The 26,442-nt window shown below is 42.4% G+C and overlaps 1 protein-coding gene across 1 annotated transcript in view; it reads right to left on the bottom strand.

The window, feature by feature from the left end:
* The window catches only part of GRID1 (glutamate ionotropic receptor delta type subunit 1), a 685,207-nt gene that overhangs the window by 103,352 nt on the left and 555,413 nt on the right, over positions 1–26,442 (bottom strand). Inside the window, exons 9-12 of the mRNA XM_068982608.1 lie at positions 18,325–18,426; positions 16,749–16,946; positions 13,187–13,511; positions 11,873–12,011 (exon numbers count right to left, since the gene is read on the bottom strand). Of these exons, the coding sequence (XP_068838709.1) occupies positions 11,873–12,011; positions 13,187–13,511; positions 16,749–16,946; positions 18,325–18,426 (764 nt within the window). The remainder of the gene's footprint in view (positions 1–11,872; positions 12,012–13,186; positions 13,512–16,748; positions 16,947–18,324; positions 18,427–26,442) is intronic.

Here is a 26,442-nt window from a genome sequence, read left to right as displayed (position 1 = left end):
CTGGAAGAGATGGGAATATCAGACCACTTGACCTGCCTCCTGAGAAACCTATGTGCAAGTCAGGAAGCAACAGTTAGAACAACTGGGCATGGAACAACAGACTGGTTCCAAATAGGAAAAGGAGTACGTCAAGGCTGTATATTGTCACCCTGCTTATTTAACTTATATGCAGAGTACGTCATGAGAAACACTGGGCTGGAGGAAGCACAAGCTGGAATCAAGATTGCTGGGAGAAATATCAATAATCTCACATATGTGGATGACACCACCCTTATGGCAGAAAGCGAAGAGGAACTAAAGAGCCTCTTCATGAAAGTGAAAGAGGAGAGTGAAAAAGCTGGCTTAAAGCTTAACATTCAGAAAACAATGATCATGGCATCTGGTCCCATCACTTCATGGCAAACAGATGGAGAAACAGTGGAAACAGTGTCAGACTTTATTTTTGGGGGTTCCAAAATCACTGCAGATGGTGACTGCAACCATGAAATTAAAAGATGCTTTCTCCTTGGAAGGAAAGTTATGACCGACCTAGACAGCATATTAAAAAGCAGAGGCATTACTTTGTCAACAAAGATCCATCTAGTCAAGGCTATGGTTTTTCCAGTAGTTATGTATGGATGTGAGAGTTGGATTATAAAGAAAGCTGAACACCAAAGAATTGATGCTTCTGAACTGTGGTGTTGGAGACGACTCTTGAGAGTCCCTTGGACTGCAAGGAGATCCAACCAGTCCATACTAAAGGAAATCAGTCCTGAATATTCATTGGCAGGACTGATATTGAAGCTGACACCCCAATACTTTGGCCATCTGATGCAAAGAGCTGACTCATTGGAAAAGCCCCTGATGCTGGGAAAGATTGAGGGCAGGAGGAGAAAGGGACAACAGAGGATGAGATGGTTGGATGGCATCACTGACTCAATGGGCATGAGTTAGAGTAAACTCTGGGAGTTGGTGATGGACAGGGAGACCTGGTGTGCTACAGTCCATAGGGTCGCAAAGAGTGAGACACGACTGAGCAACTGAACTGAACTGAATAATAATTGGGAATATTTGGGGAGAGGGTATTTGGAAACTCTCTATACTTTCCACTCAATTTTCCTGGAGACTTAAAAGCATTCAAGAGCACAGTCTAGTTTTTAAAATTAGAAGGTGTGAGAAATTGCAATTTGAGTCCCTGGGGCACGACACTTTAGGGTAGCCATCGAGAAGGGTCATCTTCTTGGAGAGTCTACACAATAAGCCTGAGGAAGCCCTGTCTCTATATTTATTTAGGATCCCAACACCTGCTTCAGAGAAGTGGGTTCCAAGCCTTTCATGTTTCTCTCACTGCATGATGTGTTAGTTCTAGATGTGACAAGAATGAAACGAGCATGTACCCTACGACAGGAGTGGTGCAGTTCATTTCCCCCTCATGCAACAGCTTTCCTGAATGATATCAAGTTTGCTAATACACTGCAGACTCATAAGCCTGAGTCTGAATACAAATTCTACAGCCAGTTTGTGCCTGTGGATGATTTATCACAGCCATAAAAATCTGGAGCTTTTCAATCCATGAATCTCATGGTTCCAATGTGAAGCAGTACACAGACTGCAAGCTGCATTTCCTGCGATTCTACGGATCCATGAATACAGGAGCGATAGAGGAATAAAAAGGACAATGAAAAAAAAAATCAAAAGATACAGAAAATCTCCAATGCGACCTTTAGTAAAAGGTATTCTATTAACATTTTTCCCAGCAGGAGACAGACTTGTGTATCTAACATAAAAGCCTTTGCCCTCAAGATAAAAATAAAGAAAGAAAAACTAACAGAAAACAAAGCCAGCTCCTTTGCATACAGATCTGTACATGAAGTGTGACCCAAAGGGCAGGGAGCACAGAACATATTACATCAGAGTTTAGGAGTGACATTCCTCATCCCCAACTACCGCAGACGCACTTCGAGGGATGTGCAGTTCATCGTCTCCCAAGGGTGCTCACTCAACTTCAGATAGGTCTGACACCAGGAAGGGACATTTTGTTGCTGAGCTAACCTCTATATCTTGACTCATCCTACTCAAAGTTCCCCATTCTCTATATATTAACAAAAAGAACAAATTTTCCTTCAAAAATTAATTCAGTCATTTACTATATATTAGGCATGCATAGTTAATGCTATGGACTGAATGCTTGCTCTCCCCTGAAATTCACCTGTTGAATCCCTCATCTCTGATGTGATGATATTTGGAGGTGTGTCTGTAGCTCAGATGGTAAAGAATCTGCCTGCAACACAGAAGACCCAGGTTCAGTCCCTGGGTTGGGAGGATCCTCTGGAGAAGGAAATGGTAATCCACTCCAGTATTCTTGCCTGGAGAATCCCATGGACAGAGGAACCTGGCGGTCTACAGTCCATGGGGTCGCTAAGAGTTAGACACGACTGAGTGACTTCACTTTCACTTTTCACTTTCATGCACTGGAGAAGGAAATGGCAACCCACTCCAGTGTTCTTGCCTGGAGAATCCCAGGGACGGGGGAGCCTGGTGGGCTCACGTCTATGGGGTCTCACAGAGTCGGACACAACTGAAGCGACTCAGCAGCAGGAGCAGAGCTATGAGAAATAAATCCCTATTGTTTAGGTCACCTGGTCTATGATACTTTGATATGGCAGCTGACCTGTGCCAGACACTGTGCCAAGGGTTGGTTATACAATGGGGAACAAACTCAGTATCCAGATCCAAGGAATTTATGATCTAGAAAGATGGATGCATGGTAACAAACAGTAAACACATAATCTCATTTATACACGACAATTGTTAAGAAAGAAAAGTACTAAAAAAGAAAGAAAGAAAGAAAAGTACTGAAGTATATGAAAGAGAAAAACAGAAAAGGGTGATGTAATTTGAGGAGTATCCAGGAAGGGCCACTATGAGGAGGTGACATTTGAGTAGAGACTTGACAAATGAGTCAGTGCTGGCTAGGTCAAAAGCATAGGGGAGTATTCCAAAAATAACTAGCTCAGTGAAGGCCATGGAGCAGAAAATTAACTGCAATCTTCGAGGAGCACTGTGAAGCCAGGAAATCAAGAGCACTGAGAAAAAAGATTAAATCCAGTTAGACAGAGGACATGCAGAATGCCCCTGCGGCTTTGCAGGAAGTCAGAAATCACGTAGTGCCAGTCGTCCAACTTTGTTCTTTTTCAAAATTCTGTTCCTCAGTCACCTTTTCCAGTTCTGTTTTCTGAAGTCTGCTGGAGTTTTAATAGATATTGTTTTCAACCTGTAGCTCAATTAGGAAGATTTGCCATCTCAGCAATATTGAGAATTCAAATCCATGAATATTGGATATCTTTCCACTTATTTAGATTTTTAATTTTTCTTGATGACATTTTCCACTAAATTTTCTGTTAAGAGTTTAATATTTATACACTTTAAAAAATATTCCTATGAACTTTATACCTGTGGGGATATTGTAATTTTTTTTTAAATTTGTCTTCCAATTGTTGGTTTACTAGTATGTAAAAACATAATTTGTTTTTATATAGGGATTTTGTTTCTGGCAACTTATGAAGATTTATTTATTAGACAATTTTATTAAAAGATTGTTAGGATTTTTCACAAAGATGATCATGTCATCAGAAAATAGACAGTGGAATTTCTCACGTCTGTGAAAGTGTCAGTCCAGTCATGTCCAACTCTTTGTAACCCCAAGGATTGTGGCCCACCAGGTTACTCTGTCCATGGGATGTCCATGGGATTCTCCAGACAGGAATACTGGAGTGGGTTGCATTCCTTTCTCTAGGGGATCTTTCCGACCCAGGGATCGAACTCAGGTCTTCTGCATTGCAGGTAGATTCTTTACTGTCTGAGGCACCAGGGAAGACCCTTCTCAAGTCTATACAACCTCATTTCTTTTAGTGCTTGTTGGTCACACAAGGGCCTGAAATACTGTTAGGGAAAAGGCATCATTAAATCTGTTGCTAGTAGTCAGCTCTCTGTTTGTGCCAGTTATCAGGGTATGGAAATTTCTTTTTATATATTTATTCATCAATCATGAATGGGAATTTAATTTTGCCAGATTATTTTCTGTATCATTTGAGATGATAACATATGTGATTTTTGTCCTTGATTTTTTTTAATGTGGTGAATCACATTAATTGGTTCTCAAATACTGAAACAAGTTATATCCCAAGGATAAAACTGCACTGGAATATGATGTATTATCCTGTTTATATATTTGTAGATTCAATGTGCTACCATTTTGGTGAGGATGTTTACATCTAAGTTCATAGGGGATATTGGGCAGTGACTTTCTTTTCTTGTAATATCTTTTTTGGCTTTTGGTATCAGAATTATATCAGTTTTGTTAAATGAATTAAAAAACATTTTCTCCTCTATCTTCCGAAAGAGTTCACAATTAGTGTTATTTAATTGAGTGTTGGCTAGAACTCACCAGCAATGCCATCTGGGCCTGGAATTTCATTCATAGTGAGGCTTACAAATCTAATTATCTTTAATAGATTTATCAATATTCATATTTTCTTTTTAAATAAGTTTTCATAAACTGTTTTTAAACAAATGTATCCATTTCATTAAGCTGTTAAATTTATTGGGGCCAAGGTGTTCATAATATCATCTTATTATTCACTTAATGTTTAAAAGATCCATGGTGAAATCCGACTTTCAATCCTGATATTAATACTTTCAGGTTTCTCTAATTTTTCTTGAATAGTCTTGCTCGAGGTTTATTAACTTGATTAAACTTATCAAACAACCAAATCAAATTAAGACTTTGCTAATTTTCTATGTTGTTAAACATACTCTATGTCTTTCTTTAAAGTTGCTTTGAGTTTAGCCTCTTATTTTTTTAATCTTTTCTGAGAGGGAAACTAAGAATCTCAAATTTAAGCATTTTTTTGTTCCTTATTAGGCATTTAAGGCTATAAACATTTCTTTAAGCATTGTTTTTCCTGCATTCCACACATTTTGATATGTTGTATTTTCATTATCACTTACTTAGAAGATGTTTTTACATTTCTTTTATGATTTTCTTCTCTGACCCATAGGTTTAGAGTTATGCTATTTAAATTTCATTGGGAATTTTCTAATTTTTTTATTGATTTCTATTTTACCTTAATTATAGTGCTAGAACATACTTCGTCAGATTTTGAAATGGATGTGACTGAGATTTAACTCTATGGCCCAATGAATGCTGCATCTTGGTGAATGCACACTTGAAAAAGATGTGTGTTCAGCAGCTGTTGGGTCTGCTGCTGCTGCTGCTAAGTCGCTTCAGTCGTGTCCAACTCTGTGCGACCTCAAAGACGGCAGCCCACCAGGCTCCCCCGTCCCTGGGATTCTTCAGGCGAGAACACTGGAGTGGGTTGCCATTTCCTTCTCCAATGCAGGAAAGTGAAAAGTTAAAGTGAAGTCGCTCAGTCGTGTCTCACTCAGCGACCCCATAGACGGCAGCCCATCAGGCTCCCCTGTCCATGGAGTGGGTTGCCATTTCCTTCTCCAATGCAGGAAAGTGAAAAGTTAAAGTGAAGTCACTCAGTCGTGTCTCACTCAGCGACCCCATAGACAGCAGCCCATCAGGCTCCCCTGTCCATGGGGTTTTCCAGACAAGAGCACTGAGTGGGGTGCCATTGCCTTCTCCAACTGTTGGGTATAGTGTTCTCTAAATGTCAATTATGTCACGTGGGTTGACAGCATTATTTAGATCTTCCATAACCTTATTAGGGTTTCCTTGGAGGCACAGATGGTAAAAAAATCCGCCTGCAATGGGGGAGACCTGGATTTGCTCCCTGGGTTAGGCAGATCCTCTGGAGGAGGGCATGGCAACATGCTCCAGCTCCAGTCTTCTTGCCTGGAGCATCCCCATGGACACAGGAGCCTGGCAGGCTACAGTCCACGGGGGTGACAACTGACTGACATGCAACAGACGGGTGCAACTGACAGACTGAGCACAGCGTAGCATACAGCCTTAGAAGGTGTTTTTTTTTTTTTTGCTTATTTGCTATGTCAATTTCTAAGAGAATGAAATTAAAATTTGGACTATATTAGATGTTTCTATTTGTCCTATTATATTTGTCATTTTAAAAAATCATTTTGTATAATGATAGAGCTTCAGATCTGATACAATAATTCAGAAATATAAAACAAATAACTACAAAAGTTAGGAGATATTCGAACAGCATTTCCTCAGAAAAAGCTACTAACTCTGTATCATTCTGATGTGGACACCTCCAGTCATCTGGGGTGAAATGTGAAGACAGGCCAGTGATCCAGCAAAGGGGGGAAAGACTTATCAAATTTTATATCATAAACTTGGATGTTTGTTATATGGTGTAAACATACTTGGAATTGTTCTTTATCGCTATGTAATCCCCTATAATACTGTAAGGCAAAAAGTCTAATTTGTCTAATATTGAGACGGTCTCTTATACTTACAATTTGCATGGTATATCTTTTCCTTCCTTTTCAATCTACCTGTTCAGTTCAGTGCAGTTCAGTTGCTCCGTTGTGTCTGACTCTTTGCAACCCCATGAACCGCAGCATACCAGGCCTCCCTGTCCATCACCAACTCCCAGAGTGTATCCAAACTCACGTCCATTGAGTTGGTGATGCCATCTAACCATCTCATCCTTTGCTGTCCCCTTCTCCTCCTGCCCTCAATCTTTCCCAACATCAAGGTCTTTTCAAATAAGTTAGCACTTTGCATCGGTTGGCCAAAGTATTGGAGTTTCAGCTTCAACATCAGTCCTTCCAATGAACACCCAGGACAGATCTCCTTTAGTATGGACTGGTTGGATCTCCTTGCAATCCAAGGGACTCTCAGGAGTCTTTGCCAACACTGCAATTCAAAAGCATCAGTTCTTCAGGGCTCAATTTTCTTTATAGTCCACCTCTCATATCCATACATAACTACTGGAAAAACCATAGCCTTGACTAAACAGACCTTTGTTGATAAAGTAATGTCTCTGCTTTTCAATATGCTGTCTAGGTTGGTCATAACTTTCTGTCCAAGGAGTAAGCATCTTTTAATTTCATGGCTGCAGTCACCATCTGCAGTGATTTTGGAGCCCCAAAAGATAAAGTCAGCCACTGTTTCCACTGTTTCCCCATCTATTTCCCATAAAGTGATGGGACCGGATGCCATGATCTTAGTTTTCCGAATGCTGAGCTTTAAGCCAACTTTTCACTCTCCTCTTTCACTTTCATCAAGAGGCTTTTTAGTTCCTCTTCACTTTCTGCCACAAGGGTGGTGTCATCTGCATATCTGAGGTCACTGATATTTCTCCCAGTAATCTTGATTCCAGCTTGTGCTTCTTCCAGCCCAGCGTTTCTCATGATGTACTCTGCATAGAAGTTAAATAAGCAGGGTGACAATATACAGCCTTGACGTGCTCCTTTTCCTATTTGGAACCAGTCTCCTGTTCCATGTGCAGTTCTAACTGTTGCTTCCTGACCTGCATATAGGTTTCTCAAGAGGCAGGTCAGGTGGTCTGGTATTCCCATCTCTTTCAGAATTTTCCATAGTTTATTATGATCCACACAGTCAAAAGCTTTGGCATAGTCAATAAAGCAGAAACAGATTTTTTTCCTGGAACTCTTTTGCTTTTTTGATGATCCAGCAGATGTTGGTAATTTGATCTCTGGTTCCTCTGCCTTTTCTAAAACCAGCTTGAACATCTGGAAATTCACCGTTTACGTATTACTGAAACCTGGCTTGGAGAATTTTGAGCATTACTTTACTAGCATGTGAGATGAGTGCAATTGTGTGGTAGTGTGAGCATTCTTTGGCATTGCCTCTCTTTGGGATTGGAATGAAAACACCTTTTCCAGTCCTGTGGCCACTGCTGAGTTTTCCAAATTTGCTGACTTACTGGGTGCAGCACTTTCACAGCATCATCTATCAGGATTTGAAATAGCTCAACTGGAATTCTATCACCTCCACTAGCTTTGTTTGTAGTGATGCTTTCTAAGGCCCACTTGACTTCACATTCCACGATGTCTGGCTCTAGGTGAGTGATCACACCATCATGATTATCTTGGTCATGAACATCTTTTTTGTACAGTTCTTCCGTGTATTCTTGCCACCTCTTCTTAATATCTTCTGCTTCTGTTAGGTCCATACCATTTCTGTCCTTTATCAAGCCCATCTTTGCATGAAATGTTCCCTTGATATCTCTGATTTTCTTGAAGAGATCTCTAGTCTTTCCCATTCTGTTGTTTTCCTCTATTTCTTTGCATTGATTGCTGAGGAAGGCTTTCTTATCTCTCTTCGCTATTCTTTGGAACTCTGCATTCAAAAGGGTATATCTTTCCTTTTCTCCTTTGCTTTTCACTTCTCTTCTTTTCACAGCTATTTGTAAGGCTTCCTCAGACAGCCATTTTGCTTTTTTGCATTTCTTCTCCAAGGGGATGGTCTTGATCCCTGTCTCCTATACAATGTCATGAACCTCCATCCATAGTTCATCAGGCCCTCTGTCTATCAGATCTAGTCCCTTAAATCTATTTCTCACTTCCACTGTATAGTCATAAGGGATTTGATTTAGGTCATACCTGAATAGTCTAGTGGTTTTCCCCACTTTCTCCTATTTAAGTCTGAACTTGGCAATCTACCTGTGTTTATGTTAAAAATGCTGTAAACAGCATATGTTTCCAGTTTATAGCTGTTAATGATAGGAAGTCTAGTCAGATACCTGTAGCTTATGGCATGTGGAGTAAGTCTCATATTCTTTTTCTTGAGTACCCTTAATATGCACCACCTTTTCCAGTCTGTGGTACCCTGAAGGCAGGAACTGATGGATAGCTCTATTAAAATGCATTTGTTGGTTGCAGCCAATCGCTTCAGGCTATGAGGATTTCACAGATCAATTTTTTTCTAACTGTTGGCAGAGCTGTCCAAACTTTAATGTAAATAAAAATCACTTAGAGACCTACTTAGATACAAATTCTGGTTCGTGAGATCTGAGGTAAGGCCTGAGTGTCTTATGCCAGCAATATTGGCCTGGGTACCACACAGTGAACAGCATGGATGTGTAGGTCTTGCTATCTCCCCAAGAGTCAACCAGGTCTTCTGTGTCACAGGATACTAACTTGTATGATTTGATGGTGAAAAGTAAATATGTTAAAGTGTGAAGCTGGCATATGTAATAAAGTAGAGGACAGTGGGACCAGAGGCAACCTGAAGAGTGTTACCATCACCAAAGTCATTCAAAGTTAAATATTCAGCATACTAAGCTGCCAAAACCCCCAACAAGCTTGCAAAGTAAATTCAGGTCACATCCAACTGTTTATGATTCCTGCTCAATGTCTTACTCCACAAATGAATTTTAAAAATGGAAACTTCACATCCAAATTTACAAAACAGAAAATGACAAAACTTTCAGAAAAACAAACAAAATATCCAAGATTATATTCAGGGTCTAGGACCCGGCAGAGTTAGACTTAACACCAAAAGCATGATTCACGAAAGAATAAATTTATAAATTGAACCTCATAAAAATAAAAAAAACTTTTCTTTGTGAAAGACTTTGTTAAGAAGTTGAAAAACAAACTTCAGAGCAGGGGGAAATATTTGCAAACCATACATCTGGCAAGGAACCAGTATCTAAAGTATATAAAGAACTTTCAAAATTCAACATTAATAAACAATCCAGTGAGAAAATGGGCAAAATACATAAAGATATATTTCATCAAGGAAAATATAGCAATAAGCACATGAAAAGGTATTCACTGTAATTAGTCATTACGGAAGCAAAAAGCCACAATGCACTATCTCACCATGACTATCAGAAGGTAAAGTAAAAATACACTGACACACTGCTGCTGCTGCTGCTGCTGCTGCTGCTGAGGCGCTTCAGGCGTGCCTGACTCTGTGCGACCCCAGAGACGGCAGCCCACCAGGCTCCCCCGTCCCTGGGATTCTCTAGGCAAGAACACTGAAGTGGGTTGCCATTTCCTTCTCCAATGCATGAAAGTGAAAAGTGAAAGTGAAGTCGTTCAGTCGTGTCTGACTCAGCGACCCCATGGACTGCAGCCCACCAGGCTCCTCCGTCCATGGCATCTTCCAGGCAAGAGTACTAGAGTGGGGTGCCATTGCCTTCTCCGATACTGATACACTAAATACTGGCAAAGATGCAAAGAAACTGGATCATTCCTACATCCATAGTAGTAATTTAAAATGATAGTTACTCTCGAAAGCAGTTTGATCATTTTTTTATAAAACTCAACATGCTGTTACCACGAGATACAGCAATTGCATTCTTGGATATGTATTACGTATTAATGAAAAGGCATGTTCACACAAAAACTTTCCCACAAATGCACAGTGGCTTTATTCATAATTGCCCCAAACTGGAAAAAACCTAGATATCCTTCAATGGGGGGACTGTTAAATAAATTGTGTTATCTTGGATTCTACCGAGCAACAAAAAGCAAAGAACTATTAATACACACAACAATTCGAAAGGATCTCCAGAGAATTATACTGAAAGAAAAAGCTAATGCTAAAGTGTGATTCTATTTATATAATACATGTTTGAAATGACAAATTTCAGAGAGAGAGAGCACATTAGTGTCTGCTAGGTGTTAAGAATGGGACAAGAGGCAAAGAAGTGCAAAGGAGGTGGGTGTGGTTATAAAAGAACAACACAAGGAATTCTTGTAGAAACAAAATTATTATACTTAGTATCTTTACTGTGATGGTGGATACACAAATCCACATATACAATAAGACTGTATAGAATCAAATGCACACACACACACACACACACACAGAAATGAGTACAAACATGAGAGGAGAAATTTGAATAGAATCAGTCAATTGTATCAATGTTCATATCCTGGTTTTGCAAAATGCTACCATTGGGTGAAACTGGCTAAAAGATATTCTGAGATCTCTCTGCAGTATTACTTATAATTGCAAGTGAATCTATAATTATCTCAATAAAAATGTCAATTAAAATTAAAACTAGACCATATCATTCTGAATTTTTAATCCTAATCAAGGAATCTTTCCTCTTTCAAATAGGCACTTGGGAGCTACAGAAGCTGGTTGAGCATGGATGACCTGACTAGGGTCGTGGATCAAAAGAATTGATATAATGACAGTAAGTATGATGAATTAGAGAAATTACCAAAGGCAGGGACACAGAAAAGCATAATCAGGGATAAAGAAAGAGGTGATACTGAGGTTGATATTGCACCCAAAGAAGTGTGGACTAAAGCTGTGCCACTGGTCAGTTCAGCAACCACATAGCCAGCGGACGTTCACTTTATCCAAGTTCTTTTGTAACTCACACAGTATGTGAGAATCTGATTATAAAGCAAAGGCATTTCTGAGTTATTTCACTATGTTGAACTAATTCTTTTATGCCCTATTTTTAACATTTTGGTTAAAATGAAACATTTTTAGTTCTTGGTTTCAATAATTTTACAATTTTATAACAGTAAGTGAAATACATTTTCTAATCACTACAATAACTGGCATGTTTTAAAAAATATTTTTTAGATGTTTGAAGATTGGAGAATTGGAGAAATATATTAGATATGTGGTTTTAATGAAATGTTTATAAAATTTTGATTAAATGAGTTTGCAATCAATATTGAAATGTCTGAGGACATTTCATTTGCTGATTTTTAATTTTTTGACTTATTAGTTACAGGTAGAATTTACATGTTCAAAGAAATACTAGTCAGGGAATTTATCCATGTATTTAATTGCACATAAAATAAAATACAACAGGAGTGAAGTTCCTCATGCATTAAAGATCACTGCCATCAAATTGCAGATCCGGAGGAGTCCTTCCCTGCCTCCATGACAGCAGGCCACCATGGCCAGGCTTGCGTTCTCTCTTTACAGCCTTCTGGAAGGAGTAATGGACCTTACCTTATGGGGTTGTCCATCCGGGACACTGTGAGGAAGGCGGCGAGATTGGCTGTGTAGGAGGAACACACGATCAGAGTGAAGAGCCACCAGCTGCCCATCACGATTCTCATGGCCATGGAGTTCACTGAGGACTCTCCACCTGCAGGAGACAGGCAAAGGGGATTGGTTCGGGGTTTCTGCTCTCACTCCTGTCCCCAGAAATTCTCTGCCCTGCAGCCAGCCATAGGGAACCTCCCCTGGTGATGAGCTGAGGATCAAGAAAGTGGCCGCCAGCTGGTTAGGGTGGACTCTGACAGTTCTGGAAATAAAATCCTAGGACCACCAACCTCAGAAAGGGGTGGAGGGTCACAAAACACAGCACAGCTAGGCTTGGCATTTTTAGTGATAGGATGTTTCTGAAAACGCCAACAGTAGAGTTCTGAATATCAAACTCTTCCCCTTAGAAGGTTCTCCTCACTGTGTCGAGAATTTCCAGGGCTGCAACCCTATGTAAGGTCCCTATCCATTTTAAATTCACATGAAACAGTCTCAGGAATTCTGTAAATGTAAAATTACCTTCTACCTAGAGGGTTCTCTAGCTGTCTTTTAAGCCTCAGAAAAGAGATGCACCATATCACTTTTATTAACATTCGGCCCTCACTAGATGACTTTTTTCTATGATTTTCAGAAATCATTGTATATGACTTATAGTCCGAAGCTGCCTCTTTGAGGTCAATCGTTCCTCCTCGGTGTCTCAGGCGGTAGCAGAAAAAAGCTCCTTGCTGACTATTATTATATAACCTCTCGAGCAGATAATACCTAATTTGCTATAGTGCAGATAAGTCCAGGACTCACATTAGGAACTTTGCATCTTTGTTGTTTCCCATCAAAACTGTAACTTCCCAACTGCTATCAAGATTTCTCTGAGATAGGAGACTGAATCTCAAGAATGGCTGGAGTATTGCTTAGATGACTGCAAAACAATTGTGATTTTTTAGCCCATGAAGACTTCACATTTAAGGAAGATAGTTTCATTTGACAACCCCGTCTGCATAACAATCAATCTAATGTGGGAGGGGAGGAAAGTGCAAAGCAGAACTAGAAGTTAATTTTATCTAAAGAGGAAAATCAGGACCCGAAGTTCTTTCTTTTTTTTAATCATTTCATTTACTTTCTATCTGAATACTTGGAGTACAGCATGATATTAGGACCATCTTAGAAGTTAAATAAAATTGCATTTAAATGACTTTGGGAACATGAATCTAGAATGTCGTCAGTAGACAAGTCCCTCCAGGACCTTGGGGTTACTCCAGCATGGAGAAACCAGGAAGGTACCTTGCTGTACGAAGGCTCCATAGACAATCCAGATGGCACTGTGCAAGGTGGCGGAAGCAGATGGTCGGGGCTGGGCTGCACTCTGAGCCCTCACGGCCTGAATCCGGTTCAACACGAATATCAGCACACCAACCACGGGGATGGCTGCCGCAATGCAAGCCCACACAGCAAAATCAAACGGAGCAAAGAGGGAGAAGATGCTGATTTTCTCCTCGGGCTTCTTAATGAGGATTCCCACTGAGTAGTCCAGGTACCGCTTGCTGAAGTCCACGACGCTCTCCCTCTCTGGGGTGATGGTGATGGCGGAGATGGCCAGATCTGCTCTCTGCAAGGCAAACCCATCTGGTCAGAAGGCAGTCCTCAGATTACTGCTGGGTTCTACCTTCGCCCAAGGCCTGTCCACTGCCCTTTGGGTTGTTCAGAGGAAAAGGCTTCGAGTGTTGACACCTCATGACTTTGAACATTGTAAGGAAAATCCAGCATCAGGATTTATTGCCATTACCACCTTACCTTACACATGTCTCCCCCAAACCCTAAAAACTCTTGGAAACCACTTCTGGAGGAAAGAGTCTATCACCATTTTCATTTCTGTGTGAATTGTAGGTTTTCTTCAATTTCTTAATGATCCCTTAGTGAATTACCTCTTCCCTTTTACTGGTATTTCCATCTTACTGCCCACCCTTCTCCCCACCCTGTCTTCTATCTTCTGGACTTGTCTTCATCCTTCCTATACTTCAAGACCACAGGGACACTCCATTATTCCATCAAACCTCTCCAAACTCCATCAGCCCACACAGATATATCTCTTCTCTAAAATACTTTTGAAGTTATATGGAGAGTGTACGACTACCTTGAATCTCATTAGAGTATCAGTCCTAAGTTGCTTTATATGCAGGCTCTATGCCAGAGAGTTGCATATTCCAAGAAAAAAGGGATCATCTTCCTTCGTCCACTTCCCTTAACTCATGGCTTCTCAGACATATGGTTGATTCTTCCTTCAGTAAAGCCATGCAGTGAAGGGGCCCCTAGGACCTCCTCTGCTGTGACCTCAAAAGTACCTCCCAAGATGTTTGCTTTCCAAGATGAGCTTAATTTAAAAATAGACAAAGACCCCATTAAGATGAAACTAGATTGTGAGGTTAAAGCTGCCAAGACTGGTGGAGACTAAGATCCTTACGCCTGAGTTGATGCTGACATAGGAGCATTAAAATTGCACAGTGATCATCTCTCTCTTGGCTCTCTAAGTAGGAGGCCTGTCGGAACTAGGTTTATTTTAGAATGACCAGTTGTGACAGCTTATCCAAACTACATATTCAAACTGGGGAAAACTACATAGAAGAACTTTATCCGGTCCAATACGCAGGCTGGAGGGGCAGATATACTGACTGCCAAACTGAAATCTAACATACCGAGAATAAAGAGAGAAACTGCTGGAGGCAACCATGTCAGCGCTCACACTTGCCACACGTGCATTTCTCATTCTTCTTCTCTTCTCAGAAACCCAAGATCCAGGGAGGTGTGTTTGTCTGTTTGTTTGTTCTGTTTACGCTTGGAGAATATTTAAGGACTGAGAAGGAAATCTAGGGGATCAGGATAGGTTAACAACATAGGATGGAGGGAAACTAACGTATGAAACCAGGTCCAGAGAAGGCACCAGGGAGGTGACTGGTGACCCCAGTGAGGGGTGGGCTGTAATAGGAGGGAAAACACTCCCCGCTCTGAAACTGCAGGTGAGAGCGCATGTCTGCAGATGTGATCTTTATAGGAAGTTGAAGCAGACACTCACGTTCAGGTGTCTTCATTTCTTTCCTTAATAGAGGAGCACTTCTTTTTTCTAGTTTAAGATAGGAGATTCTTAGGTTGCTTGAGGAGAAAGATGCAATTTTGCAACAGTTTCTAAGGAATGTTGCTAAGGGACCCAGTAAAGGCCATGTTAAGGAATTGGGGCTGTCCTGAAGGCCCAGCTGAGGTGGAAGGCCACACATTGTTTATGCATCTATCTGGACAAACTTGTGGTTTTTCCCTCTAATTGCATACAGCAACCTGGATGTCAGAGTCAGAAGGTAGGTAACAGAACCAAGTCAAGGTTTCAAGGTAACAAGAAATCAAAAATAATTTAGGAGAATCGCAAAAGATGAAGGGAACAGGGGTTTATCTGGACAGCCACAGAGGGCATGCCAGGCGGGAAAGGATGCCATACCAGAAAGGCACAGAAATCCTAGAGAAGAATGAACCTCAAATACATGTGCCAAGTGAAAAGGGTCAGAGACAAAAGCCTGGTATGGTATGACTGCTTTTATAGTACATATTTGCAGAAGCAAATCTATTGACTTAGAAAGTAGATTACGGTTTGCCTCGGGCTGGGTTGGAATGGGATTAATTGTAAATGAGTATGACGAATCTCATTGGGGTGATGGAAGTATTGCAAAATTAGACATAGTGATGATTGCACAGCTCACTAAATTTCCTAGAAATCATGAATGATACATCATCTGAAATGGGTACAGATTATATATAAATTATTACACAATAAAGTTGTTATGGGTTTGGCTTTTGTTTTCACCTCCTTTTTTTTATAATAAGTTGATTTAATGAGCAATTTCTTGTCATTAACAGGATTAGAATGCACGCTACTGGAATAAAAATGACAGCCTAGGAGAAACTGGAGAGAACACAGGTATCCTGTCTGCCTTTATGGGTTTATAAAGAAAAGGACTTGTGTTCTAAGATAAAATGCCAGAGTCAGAAGGATAACAGGGTATAGTCATGGAGTGGGACAGCAACATGTAAGATGCTAACAGGATGCACGGGGACAGGTACTCCAAGGCCACTGGAGATGAACGGTCAAAGCACCGGAAGCCCAGGGTTATCTGTAGGGATGTCAGAAATGTCCAGATTGACGGTGACGGAGGGCTTGAGCAGACCCACCAATGTAAACGGCTGTCAGTAAATAATCCAGAGGCCACAGGATTGCAGGGAAAGAAGGGGGACCCAGTGAATCGGCCTCATGCCATGGGGACCCAGGTTCTACAGGCAAGAGGAAGAGTAAAGATTTGAAATTGATCTGAGGCACTGGGGAATGTGATTTCACTTATCCATAGCAATGCAGACACGCCTATACACTCATTCACACACATGCATGCACGTGGACACACACAAGACACACCGCCCAGTTCTGTGGCCCATGAAGAAGAGAATAAGCATGCACCCGTCTTCCCCATCCCTGTCCCCATGAGCACTGGGCTCCTATGGCAGCTCAGATGTGGGAGTGGATTTCAGGAAGGGTGGATTATAGTACAGGCACAATGGGTGTTTCAAAGGAATGATAACAATGGACACAGAAGGAAAACCCAGAGTGCCTGGGAATTGGAAAATAAAAGTAAGAATGATACAGCAGGGAGGAGGGTGGAGGTGGAGGAAGAGGTCCTTATCGCGTGGAGAAGGGTGACTGTGATCTGTCTAGCTGGTCCTGAGGTTCCAGCTTCATAATGGGCCCAATTAAGACATCACCCCAGAGGCAGACTAGGGGACCCCTCCCCATGGATCTGCTTTTGGGACCTACCTTGCTGATGAGCTCCCCGATCATCCCGTTCCAGGAGGTGTTATGGAGCTGGTGACCGTACCTGCCATCGGGGGCCTGGTAAATCTCGTATTTGAAGCCCAGAGCCTTGGCCAGTGCATCCAGGACATCGATGGAGAACCCTTTGTAGCGCTTGGGCTGTCCAAGAATGTTCTCAGCCACCATCACAAAAGGTTCTTCCTGAGGACAACAGAATGAACGTTCTTCAACTAAATCACTGGTTTATTAACACACATCTTCCCAGGGTCTTATTGGAGAGACCAATCTGATGAACCATAATTTCAGAACGTTTGTGGACACACGCACTGTATTCGCCCAATTTAGGCCTGGAGTCTGAACCTCTCTGACCTTTTCTAAAGTGGTTTATAGACACTCAGGATACAGTGCGCAGGAAAATCCCTCCAACCAGCATACTGAAGGAGGAACGGATTTATCTGTCCTCTGTCATTTCAGACTCAGCTCAGCGTCCCATTCTCCTAGGATAACATGGCTTGTTTTCACGCCTTCATCTGTGACATTCAGGACTCTGCCCTTTGGAAATGCAGGAATTCTTTAGGACACACATAAGAAATGTGAATACCTCTCATTTGGGATAATAAATGACCACAGAGCTCTGTGAACCAGGTTGAGAGAAGACTATTACATCTATCAGACTGGGCTAGAAAAATGGATGCCAAGTCACAAGACAAGGTCATACTGCACGGCAGGTTAAACCTCACTGTCCAAAAGTCCAAAGGCAGGCCATGGGCACGTGAACACATTTGTGCTGTGTCACACGCGCTCCTGTAGGGCACATGGTCATCTGGAAAACAGCTCAGCCTTCCCCACCATAATCCATGAAACTGAAAAAGAAGGGGCCTTATGGCAACAGCCCCAGAGACCTCATTTTATTAATTTAATTTGGTGGGGACGGGGGGAAGGTACAATGCTTATTCATGGTGTGCATATGGGGACTGCAGGAATGGCAGTGCCTGTCCCAGCTAATAAGAGATAAATCTAAAATGTCTCCTCCAGTTCTAAAAAGTTGAAGGAAGAAATGGGAAGGAAGATGCTTTTAAGATAACTGAAAGATGTCCAAGTCTGTGGTTCCAGGACAACCATGCAGAGAAATTGCAACCAACCGTCTTCATTGTAAACTTTGTGTCACGTGGGCTTATCAGTGGTGCTGGATTCTAGAAGGATGTCTTCCCAGCATCTTTCTGGGGACTCTAGTTAGCAGCAAAAAGCTCCTAAGGACAACCAGTAGGTTAAGATCCTACATCCAAAAACAAGTAGAGCTATTGTCCGCGCTCTGGGGTTCAGCCCTGGTTCTGGATGAGTGGTCCTTCTCTAGAGCAGCCCAGGGACCTGCCCTGGAGGGTCTCAGAGGCCCTGGAGCAGAATCTCCAATCTTGCTCTTCCTTCACTGTTCACAGAATTCCTTGAGTGAAAAGCCTATGAAACCTCAAGCCACTACTTAAGATCCCCTTGTCTCCAAACTCAACATTAAGCCAAACAGAGCAAAGCCCCTGACTCAAAGCCTGAATGGCAGACCTCCCCCATATGCCCAGGATCCTACCAAGACAGTCACCACTTTGAGAGTCAGTCCTTGGAGGCGGCTGCCCATAGGCCTTTCCTGCAGGCTCCCATTCAGGCCCTTCTCCGAGTCCCACGTCGCCAGCTGTGAAGGAGAAAGGAAACGTGAGGGGCAGATGGGCACCTGTGCAGACCTTAGGAGTCAACTGCTAAAGTGGGCTCCGGAGTCAGACAGCTACATAGACAGCAGCCCTAGAAGTCTCCTGGAGACCCAGAGCCATCTCACAACCTTAGAAAGAATAAAGACAGATAGAGCTCCACCTCCTCCATCAGCTCTCCTGGATCTTGAAGACTTAACACATGCTTGAAATGAAGTCAATTTGTAGGAACTTGTTTACGGAATAAACATTTACGTACAATTTTATTCTGTCCACCCACTGAGGCCATATCATCGTGCCTCCCACAAAGCGCCCTCTTTCTTTAATGCTCCTTTGACTGGCCCAGGCCAGTGGTCCTTGAGATCAGTTGCTTCACCAGAGCAAGATGAAGTTTAACAGTGAAGCAAGTAACAAAGACCCAGGTTTAAAGCTTGTGTTGCACCCCGATGCCAACTGCAATTAGGACCAAAAGCTCACTGTCTTAGCGCAAACTTTGTAATTTTCCCTGATAGGTAGATAGAAGTCAAGAATACACATGCCTTAGGTCTGCACATCCTCCCAAGCCTGCAGGATCTAACAGATACATCCCATCTCTGTCAGGCACCTTAAGATGGTCAAGGAGATGCTATCCTGGCTCAGAAACACCTGCAGACACAGATGCCCTAGAGACTGCTTCCCTTCCCTGCATCCCTGCAGAGCCTGAGCAACAATGATAAACCCTTTGTCTGATCAGTGATTTTCAATCATTAATTGGTGAGATGTAAATAATATAGATATTGGCCCCATCTAGAGCCAACATAACCAGGATCTTAGTGCTTGGACATGAGAAAAGTTAATGTTTTCCCAGTGATCCTGGTTGAAAACCTCTACTCTTCCAGGTCACGGGGGGCTCTGACTTAGCTGCAAATTAGAATCTCTTAAGAGGGCCTTTAAAACATCCTAAAGCCTGGGTCCCACCCATAGAGACTCTGATTTAATTGGTCAGTAGTGGATTGGATATGGATCATTTAGCTCCTGGAAGATTCTAAGGCACAGCCTGGATTGTGAACCACTGCTGAAGATGAAAGCAGTGATCTTCAAACCGTAATATGCAGACAAATCGCCCAGGGGCTTTACATGTACTTTCTGATCCTGGGACCTGAGATTATTCCTGTCTAACAAGCTCCCAGGTGCTGCTGCTGCTGATCCATGGACCATCAGTTCAGTAGCAAGGGGTTAAAACTCAGATTGTCACAGACAGCATCTTACCCTTTATCAGAGAAAATCCACAAGACCCCTAGTTAGGGTGAGCAAAAAGAATTACCCCTCTGTGGAAAAGTCACCAGGCGCCCTAAAGAAGGCACCAATAGCATCATTTAAGGACACTTCTACTCTCCCAGCATTTCTCATAGCCTCGATATCTTCAGCAAGGTTAGGGCACACTGAGCCTTGACTATGAGGCCACACTTTCAGAATCTGTGGGGCAGCTCTGCCTGGAAGATGCTAGAACCCCGAAGCCTATAGTAGAGACATCAGAATGAGCTATGTGATTCTAGAACCAGTTTAAAGGAACCTAGAAACTCCTGCTGTCACTTTGGATGTGATACCCACTTCACCCTAAATAATAGGATGCCTGGCAGCGATAAGGATCGATTAGTTAAAGCATGGCCATATACTCTGAGGCTCTCCCCACAGGCACCACTAATTCAATTGTGGGGCATTTCCGTGAAGAGCAAAGTTAAGATCTATCCTAAGCCCTCTGCAAAGACATCAAAGATGTTGCACTCTGGAAACTGACATAGTGAAAAGGAAACCTGGTGGCTATCTCTCCACTGAGTCTCAGGAAACAGCCCTGGGACTCGGGATTAGCTCCTGCAGCTGGTTCCAGATGCTGGTCAAAGTGAAAAGACAAACTCAGACAGACAGAGTTGAGGTGTTGACTCCTTACCTTCTTTGGACCCTGTGATACTGGACTTAGGGGGCTCATGCTATGGATTTGGGCAGCCTGCATCTCATCCCCAGAAGTGTTTAGCCCAGGCATTGGGGCTGCTAACCCTGTGTGGTCTGTTGCATGCCCTGGATTGGGTGGTGTGATGAAGGTCCCCTTTACTCCCTTGTGATTTACAGTTACAATGGAAGCAACGATGACATGTCAGTTCCAGGGACCGGATATTCTGCTCTGCACCAGGACTTGAATTCCTGACACCTGCTGCCCAACTTCCTCGGCACTGGTGAAGGGCATCTCCTCCCTGTGCTGCTCTGGCTTGGACGAGCACCTGGACTGAGGCTCTGCTTGGCATTGATCAGACTTCATCTGTCTTTCCATGGGATTATAATCCGTCATGGGAGTGGAGGCAGGAAGAAGCACTTGGGATAAGGCCCTGTCTGTCTAGGGTTTTAGCTCAGCTGTGAGAAGGGCTCCACCTCTTCATCCTTGTCCACACCATCCTCTGCTTCTAACCCACTGCCCGGCTCAGGGCAGCAGCATCTCTGCCCCAGGCTATTGCAACAGCCTTTCCGATGATCTCATTACACTGTCTTCCAGCCCTCCTCCATTGTGCTGATGTTTATTTTATCTTAAATAAAATCAAACATAGAGTATGTTAACTAAAATTTCCTAATCAATTCCTATTTCCTAAACAATAAGTCCTAACACTTTTACACTCAGCCAAAAAGAAAGCCCCTTCTGATCGAGACCCAGCCCTGACAGTCAGCTCCAGCACACTCCAACCCTACTAAGCCCCTCATCTTTCTCATGCACATGGTGTTCCCTCCTCTCCACATTCCACTTCCTTCTGCCTGGAATGCCACTCCTCTTCAATTGGGTCTGCTACACTCTTACTCAATTTCTTTCTTTCCTTTTCCTTTTGGCCGAGTGGCACGCGGAATTCTAATTCCCCGACCAGCTACTGAACCCGTGCTCGCTGCAGTGGAAGCACAGATCCCTAATCACTGGGCCACCAGGGAATTCCCTCAATCTTCTAAAAAAATAGAAAAGCTTTCAACTTTAGTATTTTTAGATTCACAAAAAGAGTCACAGAGATTGTGCAGAGACTGTCCATAAACCCCACAACCAGTTTCCCTTGTAGCTAAGGTGTTACTTTAGTATCATCATACATTTCCTCACAGTGTTAGTCCCTTAATAGTGTCCGACTCTTTGCGACCCCATTGATTAGGGACAGCATCCCCTGTCCATGGACTTCTCCAAGCAAGAATACTGGAGTGGGTTGCCATTTCCTTCTCCAGGGGATTCTCCAACCCAGGGATCGAACCCAGGTCTCCCACATTGCAGGAGTATTCTTTACTGTCTGAGCCACCAGGGAAGATCCATTTTGGCTCAATTTTTAGGAAACCTCTACAAATCTCCACGCACAAAGAGAAAAAAACAAAGAAACAGTGTTGTTGTTTAGTCACCAAGTCATGTCCAACTCTTTGCGACTCTATGGACTGACTGTAGCCCGCTAGGCTCCTCTGTCCATGGGACTCTCCAGGCAAGAGAACCCACTGGAGTGGGTTGCCATTCCCTTCACCAGGGGATCCTCCTGACCCAGGGATCGAACTTAGGTCTGCTGCATTACAGGCAGCTTCTTTAATGTCTGAGCCTCATAGCTAATGAAATATTTAGCTCAAATCTCCACCACTGACATAGAGCTGCAGTAGAAATGATCCTCCACTCTGGACCTAAGTCTGCGATCCTGCTGTGCTATTTGGATTTTTTATCTTGTTCCCTGGGATCAAAACCCTGTCTTCATAAACTGTCTCTAGAGGCTCAGGCTCTTGGATTGGACCTTGCCTTGCTTATTCCAATCTTCAGAGTTTCTCACCTTGCCTGAATGCCATTCTCCTCTAGAAGATCAAGTCTCTATTACTAGTATAGATTTTGGGAACTTGGAGATATTAAATTAGCATATATTTAGGAGCCAAGAGATCTATGTTCTAGGTATGTTTCCACCACTTACCTTAGTGATCTCACCACATTTTACAGCATAGTACTAAATCACAAGAGGCAATAAATATTTTTGAATAAATTTATCTTCACTGAAATTCCATTTTTTATCTATAAAATGGAATAAAAATACCTTTCTGCCTACCATATTGAAGAGCTACTCGAAGGAGAAAATGATTTTAAAATAATACATTACAAATTGGGGCTTACTTGGTGGCTCAGTGGTAAAGAATCTGCCTGCTAATGCAGAAGACACGGGTTCAATCCCTGATCTGGGAAGATCCTACATGCTGAGAGCAGCTAGTCCTGTAACTAGAGAGTAGCCCCCTCTCTGCACAATGGGAGAAAAGCCTGCGCAGCAACTAAGACTCATCTCAGGCAAAAATATTAAAATTATAAAAAACTTAAGAAAAAGCAGTAGGTTAAAAATCCATAATATCAAAGTAACAGATCAGGATATAAAAAGGTATGTACAATGTGACCTTAATTGTGTGTGTTTTTTAAAGGCAGTGGTTAAAGTGGGAAGAAATATATTTAAATGCAATATTTGGATTGATCTTAGTGGTGGAATTATGAATAACCATGATTACCTTTTTATGCTTTTCTAGGCTTTTAACAGGTTTTTCTTTCCTTTCACAAAAAAAAAGGAAAATAAGATTTTGATAAAAATAACTAGCAAAGGTAATGAAGCCAAATCCCATTACATGTCCTTGTGTGATTGAGGGCTGAGTGGAAGGAAGCAATCACAGTCAAATTATCTGTCAGAAGGTCAAGGCCAGGGTGAGAGTCAGAACTCAACACAACAGTCCTTTGGCTACAGGAGCTATGGTTGAGGTGCCCATCTCCCAGAGTAGGCACAAATCAAGGTTCTGTGGGACAGCATCTTATATTCTAAGGTATTTCCAAGATGCTGTGGGGCCCAAGAACCTGTTGGGTTTGGAGACAGGGCAGTGGCCCCTCCTAGGACCCAACTCCATGCAGACAGGCAATCTTTCTCCACTAAGGAAGAAGGGCAGCCCCAAATTATGTTAGTTACTTCTTGAGCCATCCCAAGGCTAAGTCATTTAAATCAAAGTGCAACTACATGAGGGAAAAAAAAAAAAAAAAAGATTCCTCCAACCTGTAATTATTATTCCTGTTTCTTTTGTCTGAAAGTATTTAGGGCCTAAAGATTTTTATTTCATTGTTTTTCAATGCAGATTTCTCTCTCCCTGGCCTTCAGGCATCCTGTACTCTGACAAAGAAAGAAAAAATACTTCAAAGAGAAACCAAAATTCTGCCTTCAAACACATCAAAGTAACCATGTTCCAGGATCCTGGATCCTTCGAGTCAAACAAGAAAGTTTATTATTCCCTCACATCAGCCTGAAGCTGAGCGCCCTAAGCTGAGTGAATCTCCCTATTTCCACAAAGCCTTGAGCTCTTGCCCAAATCTTAAGACCAGAGTGGTAAACTCTCATCATTTCTGAGTGAGGCCGTCTCTCTGAGCACCTGATATGTAAGAGCAGAACACAGAAAGTCACATCCTTTTCAAACAAATTTTTTTGTTTAAAAGACTGCAGAGGAAATTAAAAATAAAGTAAAATAAAAGCCTGTAAATGGATTCCCAAACTTGCAGCCCATCAAGATTAGGAGAGAGTGTGTTCTGCCTCCCTCCTGAGGGTGCCTGGGGCTCCCAGTTCAGAAAGCTGGAGAAAAACTTTCAGATAATAAAAGCTAAATGAGGCCGATAAGCTTGATAAATGAGAAGCCAGAAAATTCTTTCACCCGGAGAAGTCCTGACACTTAGTCATACAGCTGCAGACCATTTCATTTGTACACAAGTGCGTCTACATTGACTTTCCTCTTGCATTTTGCAGACAGAATTTTGTTTATGGGATCGATGAATTTATGGCCACAGACACCCACTTTTGACAGCTGAACTGTCAAGATCAGAGCCTGAAAAACTAATTTCTAGCACTGTTTAAACGAGAACTGCTGCTATTTGATAAGACAGCTATGGTTTTCATTCATTGCCAAGATCTGCTCTACCCAAACCAGAAGTGAAGATGGAGCCAGAGGTTACAGCACAATCGTCACTTGAAAAGAGATATATGGTTTCAAAATCTGATGATGACAAACAAGTGTTCAAGAGATCAGCCAACTGGAGAATAAATTTCATAAACCATTGGTCTCAGGAAAATATATTTCTTTGCGTCAATCAGGGTGTTCTTCATGTTAGCATTTGAGTTGTGAGATACAGGGGTTTGGGACTTTGTGGCCTATCCTTATTAAATGCAGGACTATTAACCCTAAATGAGATGAACCTCATTTGGCAGATGGGGCTTTGTGGTCTGTCATCTAGGTATAGAGGTGTTGTCAAGTGTTGGTTTCTTTCCCTGGGGAGGAGGAAGGAGAGAAGAGGCAATCCAACTGCTTTACAGCCCAAAATATGACCAGCTTCACACACTGAGCCTTGCCAGTTCTTTGGGAGGGAAGGGGGACGAGAAGAAAGAAAGCAGGTTTGCTTAACCGTAAATCTCATGAATGTGTGCATGCCCAGTCGCTTCAGCTGCGCCTGACTCTCTGAGACCCTATGAACTGTAGCCCACCAGGCATCTTTGTCCATGGGATCCTCCAGGCAAGAGTACTAGCGTGGGTTGTCATTTCCTACTCCAGGGGACTGAACCTAGCCTGACCTAGGGACTGAACCTGTGTCTCCTGAATTGCAGGCAGATTCTTTACTGCTCAGTCACTGGGGAAGCCCAACCCCAAATCTCATTTAGCTAAGTCCAACAAGACAATAGATCAATAACCTCTATCATCTCATTTTTGCAACTGAGTAGGCAATACTTTGGTAGTAAACATGTCTCAAGAGAGTACTAGAAGCAGGAAGTGAAGTTTTTATGACCATGCCTATTAGACCTCACAGCCATCGCTGGAGCCCCATCTGAGCAGTATGCTCATCGACTGAGTGCAGACATCTTCGGCTGGGATACAGGCTTCGGTATGATGGCATATTGAGCTTATCATCATGTCAGTACATGGCTTTTCTGAAATACTAACCCCTCTATTAGCTTTTATTTCTCAGCCCATTTTTATTAGAAAATAAAACCATTTGATATGTGTTTCAAAGAATCAGAGCCTTGGGTAGGGGTGGGGTGAAGGGGAAACCCACATCTTGCATCACCCTGAATTGGGTGATTCAGCCAGCACTGATCTCAGTCAGGAAACGTACCCTTTAAACTTTGGCTAAATCCAAGGACAATATGCTTAGACACAGAGCATCCTGGAAGCAGAGCGTAAGCAACTGAAAATAGGATATTGACATGTGTAGCCAAGGTTCCTAAAGAAGGCCTACTCTGAGAATTTATTTTGGGAATTTCAGTGCATCAGGGTTACTAAGGGCAGGCTTGTAGAATATGAACCACAGGATAGGGTCATCAGATTGGATATATCCATGGAGAAAGGTGCCAGGGCCACTCTTGAGGCTCCGGATGTGCTGTATGAGGAGAGGGGAGGGTTCTCCCTCTGAGACATGGGATAAATGAAATTCTCAGCCCAGGAGCATTTGCAGAAGGAATTAAGCACTTGGTGAAAGTTGTACTTTCTAAACACAAGACTCAGCAGAACTTGGGCTAAATGTCCAAAGGAAAGAGCCCTTAGAAAATGAAAGAAAAATGAAATACTCTGGAGAAATATCGTATATGAGAGCTTCATGAAAAAATCTTTTGCAAGGATCAGAGGAAGAGACTCCCCTGGTAGTATTACAGAGGGGGGCAAGGAAACCTAGTCGTGCCCTTGACCCAGATCGCTCATGATGGAGGCTACAAACAGACTCAAACTCTAGCTTCTCCTCTCTGAAAGCCCCAGGCACAGAGGGCTCACCGGGCGCACACTAACCACCTCCAATGGTGCCAGCAATAACATTCTTCCGCCACATCCACAGGGAGGATGGTGGCAGTCCAAGTTCACCTTAAGTTGCAGAAAGTGGAAAGCTGACATTGCTCTCATTGTATCAATCAAACAAACAAACATTCAGATCAACAAAATACATTTTATTTATTTTTAAATTACTTACTTTATTTATTTGCCACATG

The sequence above is a fragment of the Capricornis sumatraensis genome, chromosome 10 (assembly GCF_032405125.1).
Source record: "Capricornis sumatraensis isolate serow.1 chromosome 10, serow.2, whole genome shotgun sequence".
Taxonomy (NCBI): Eukaryota; Metazoa; Chordata; class Mammalia; order Artiodactyla; family Bovidae; genus Capricornis; species Capricornis sumatraensis.
Note: the sequence above shows the minus strand (reverse complement) of the source record. Positions and strands in the feature narration are given on the sequence as shown.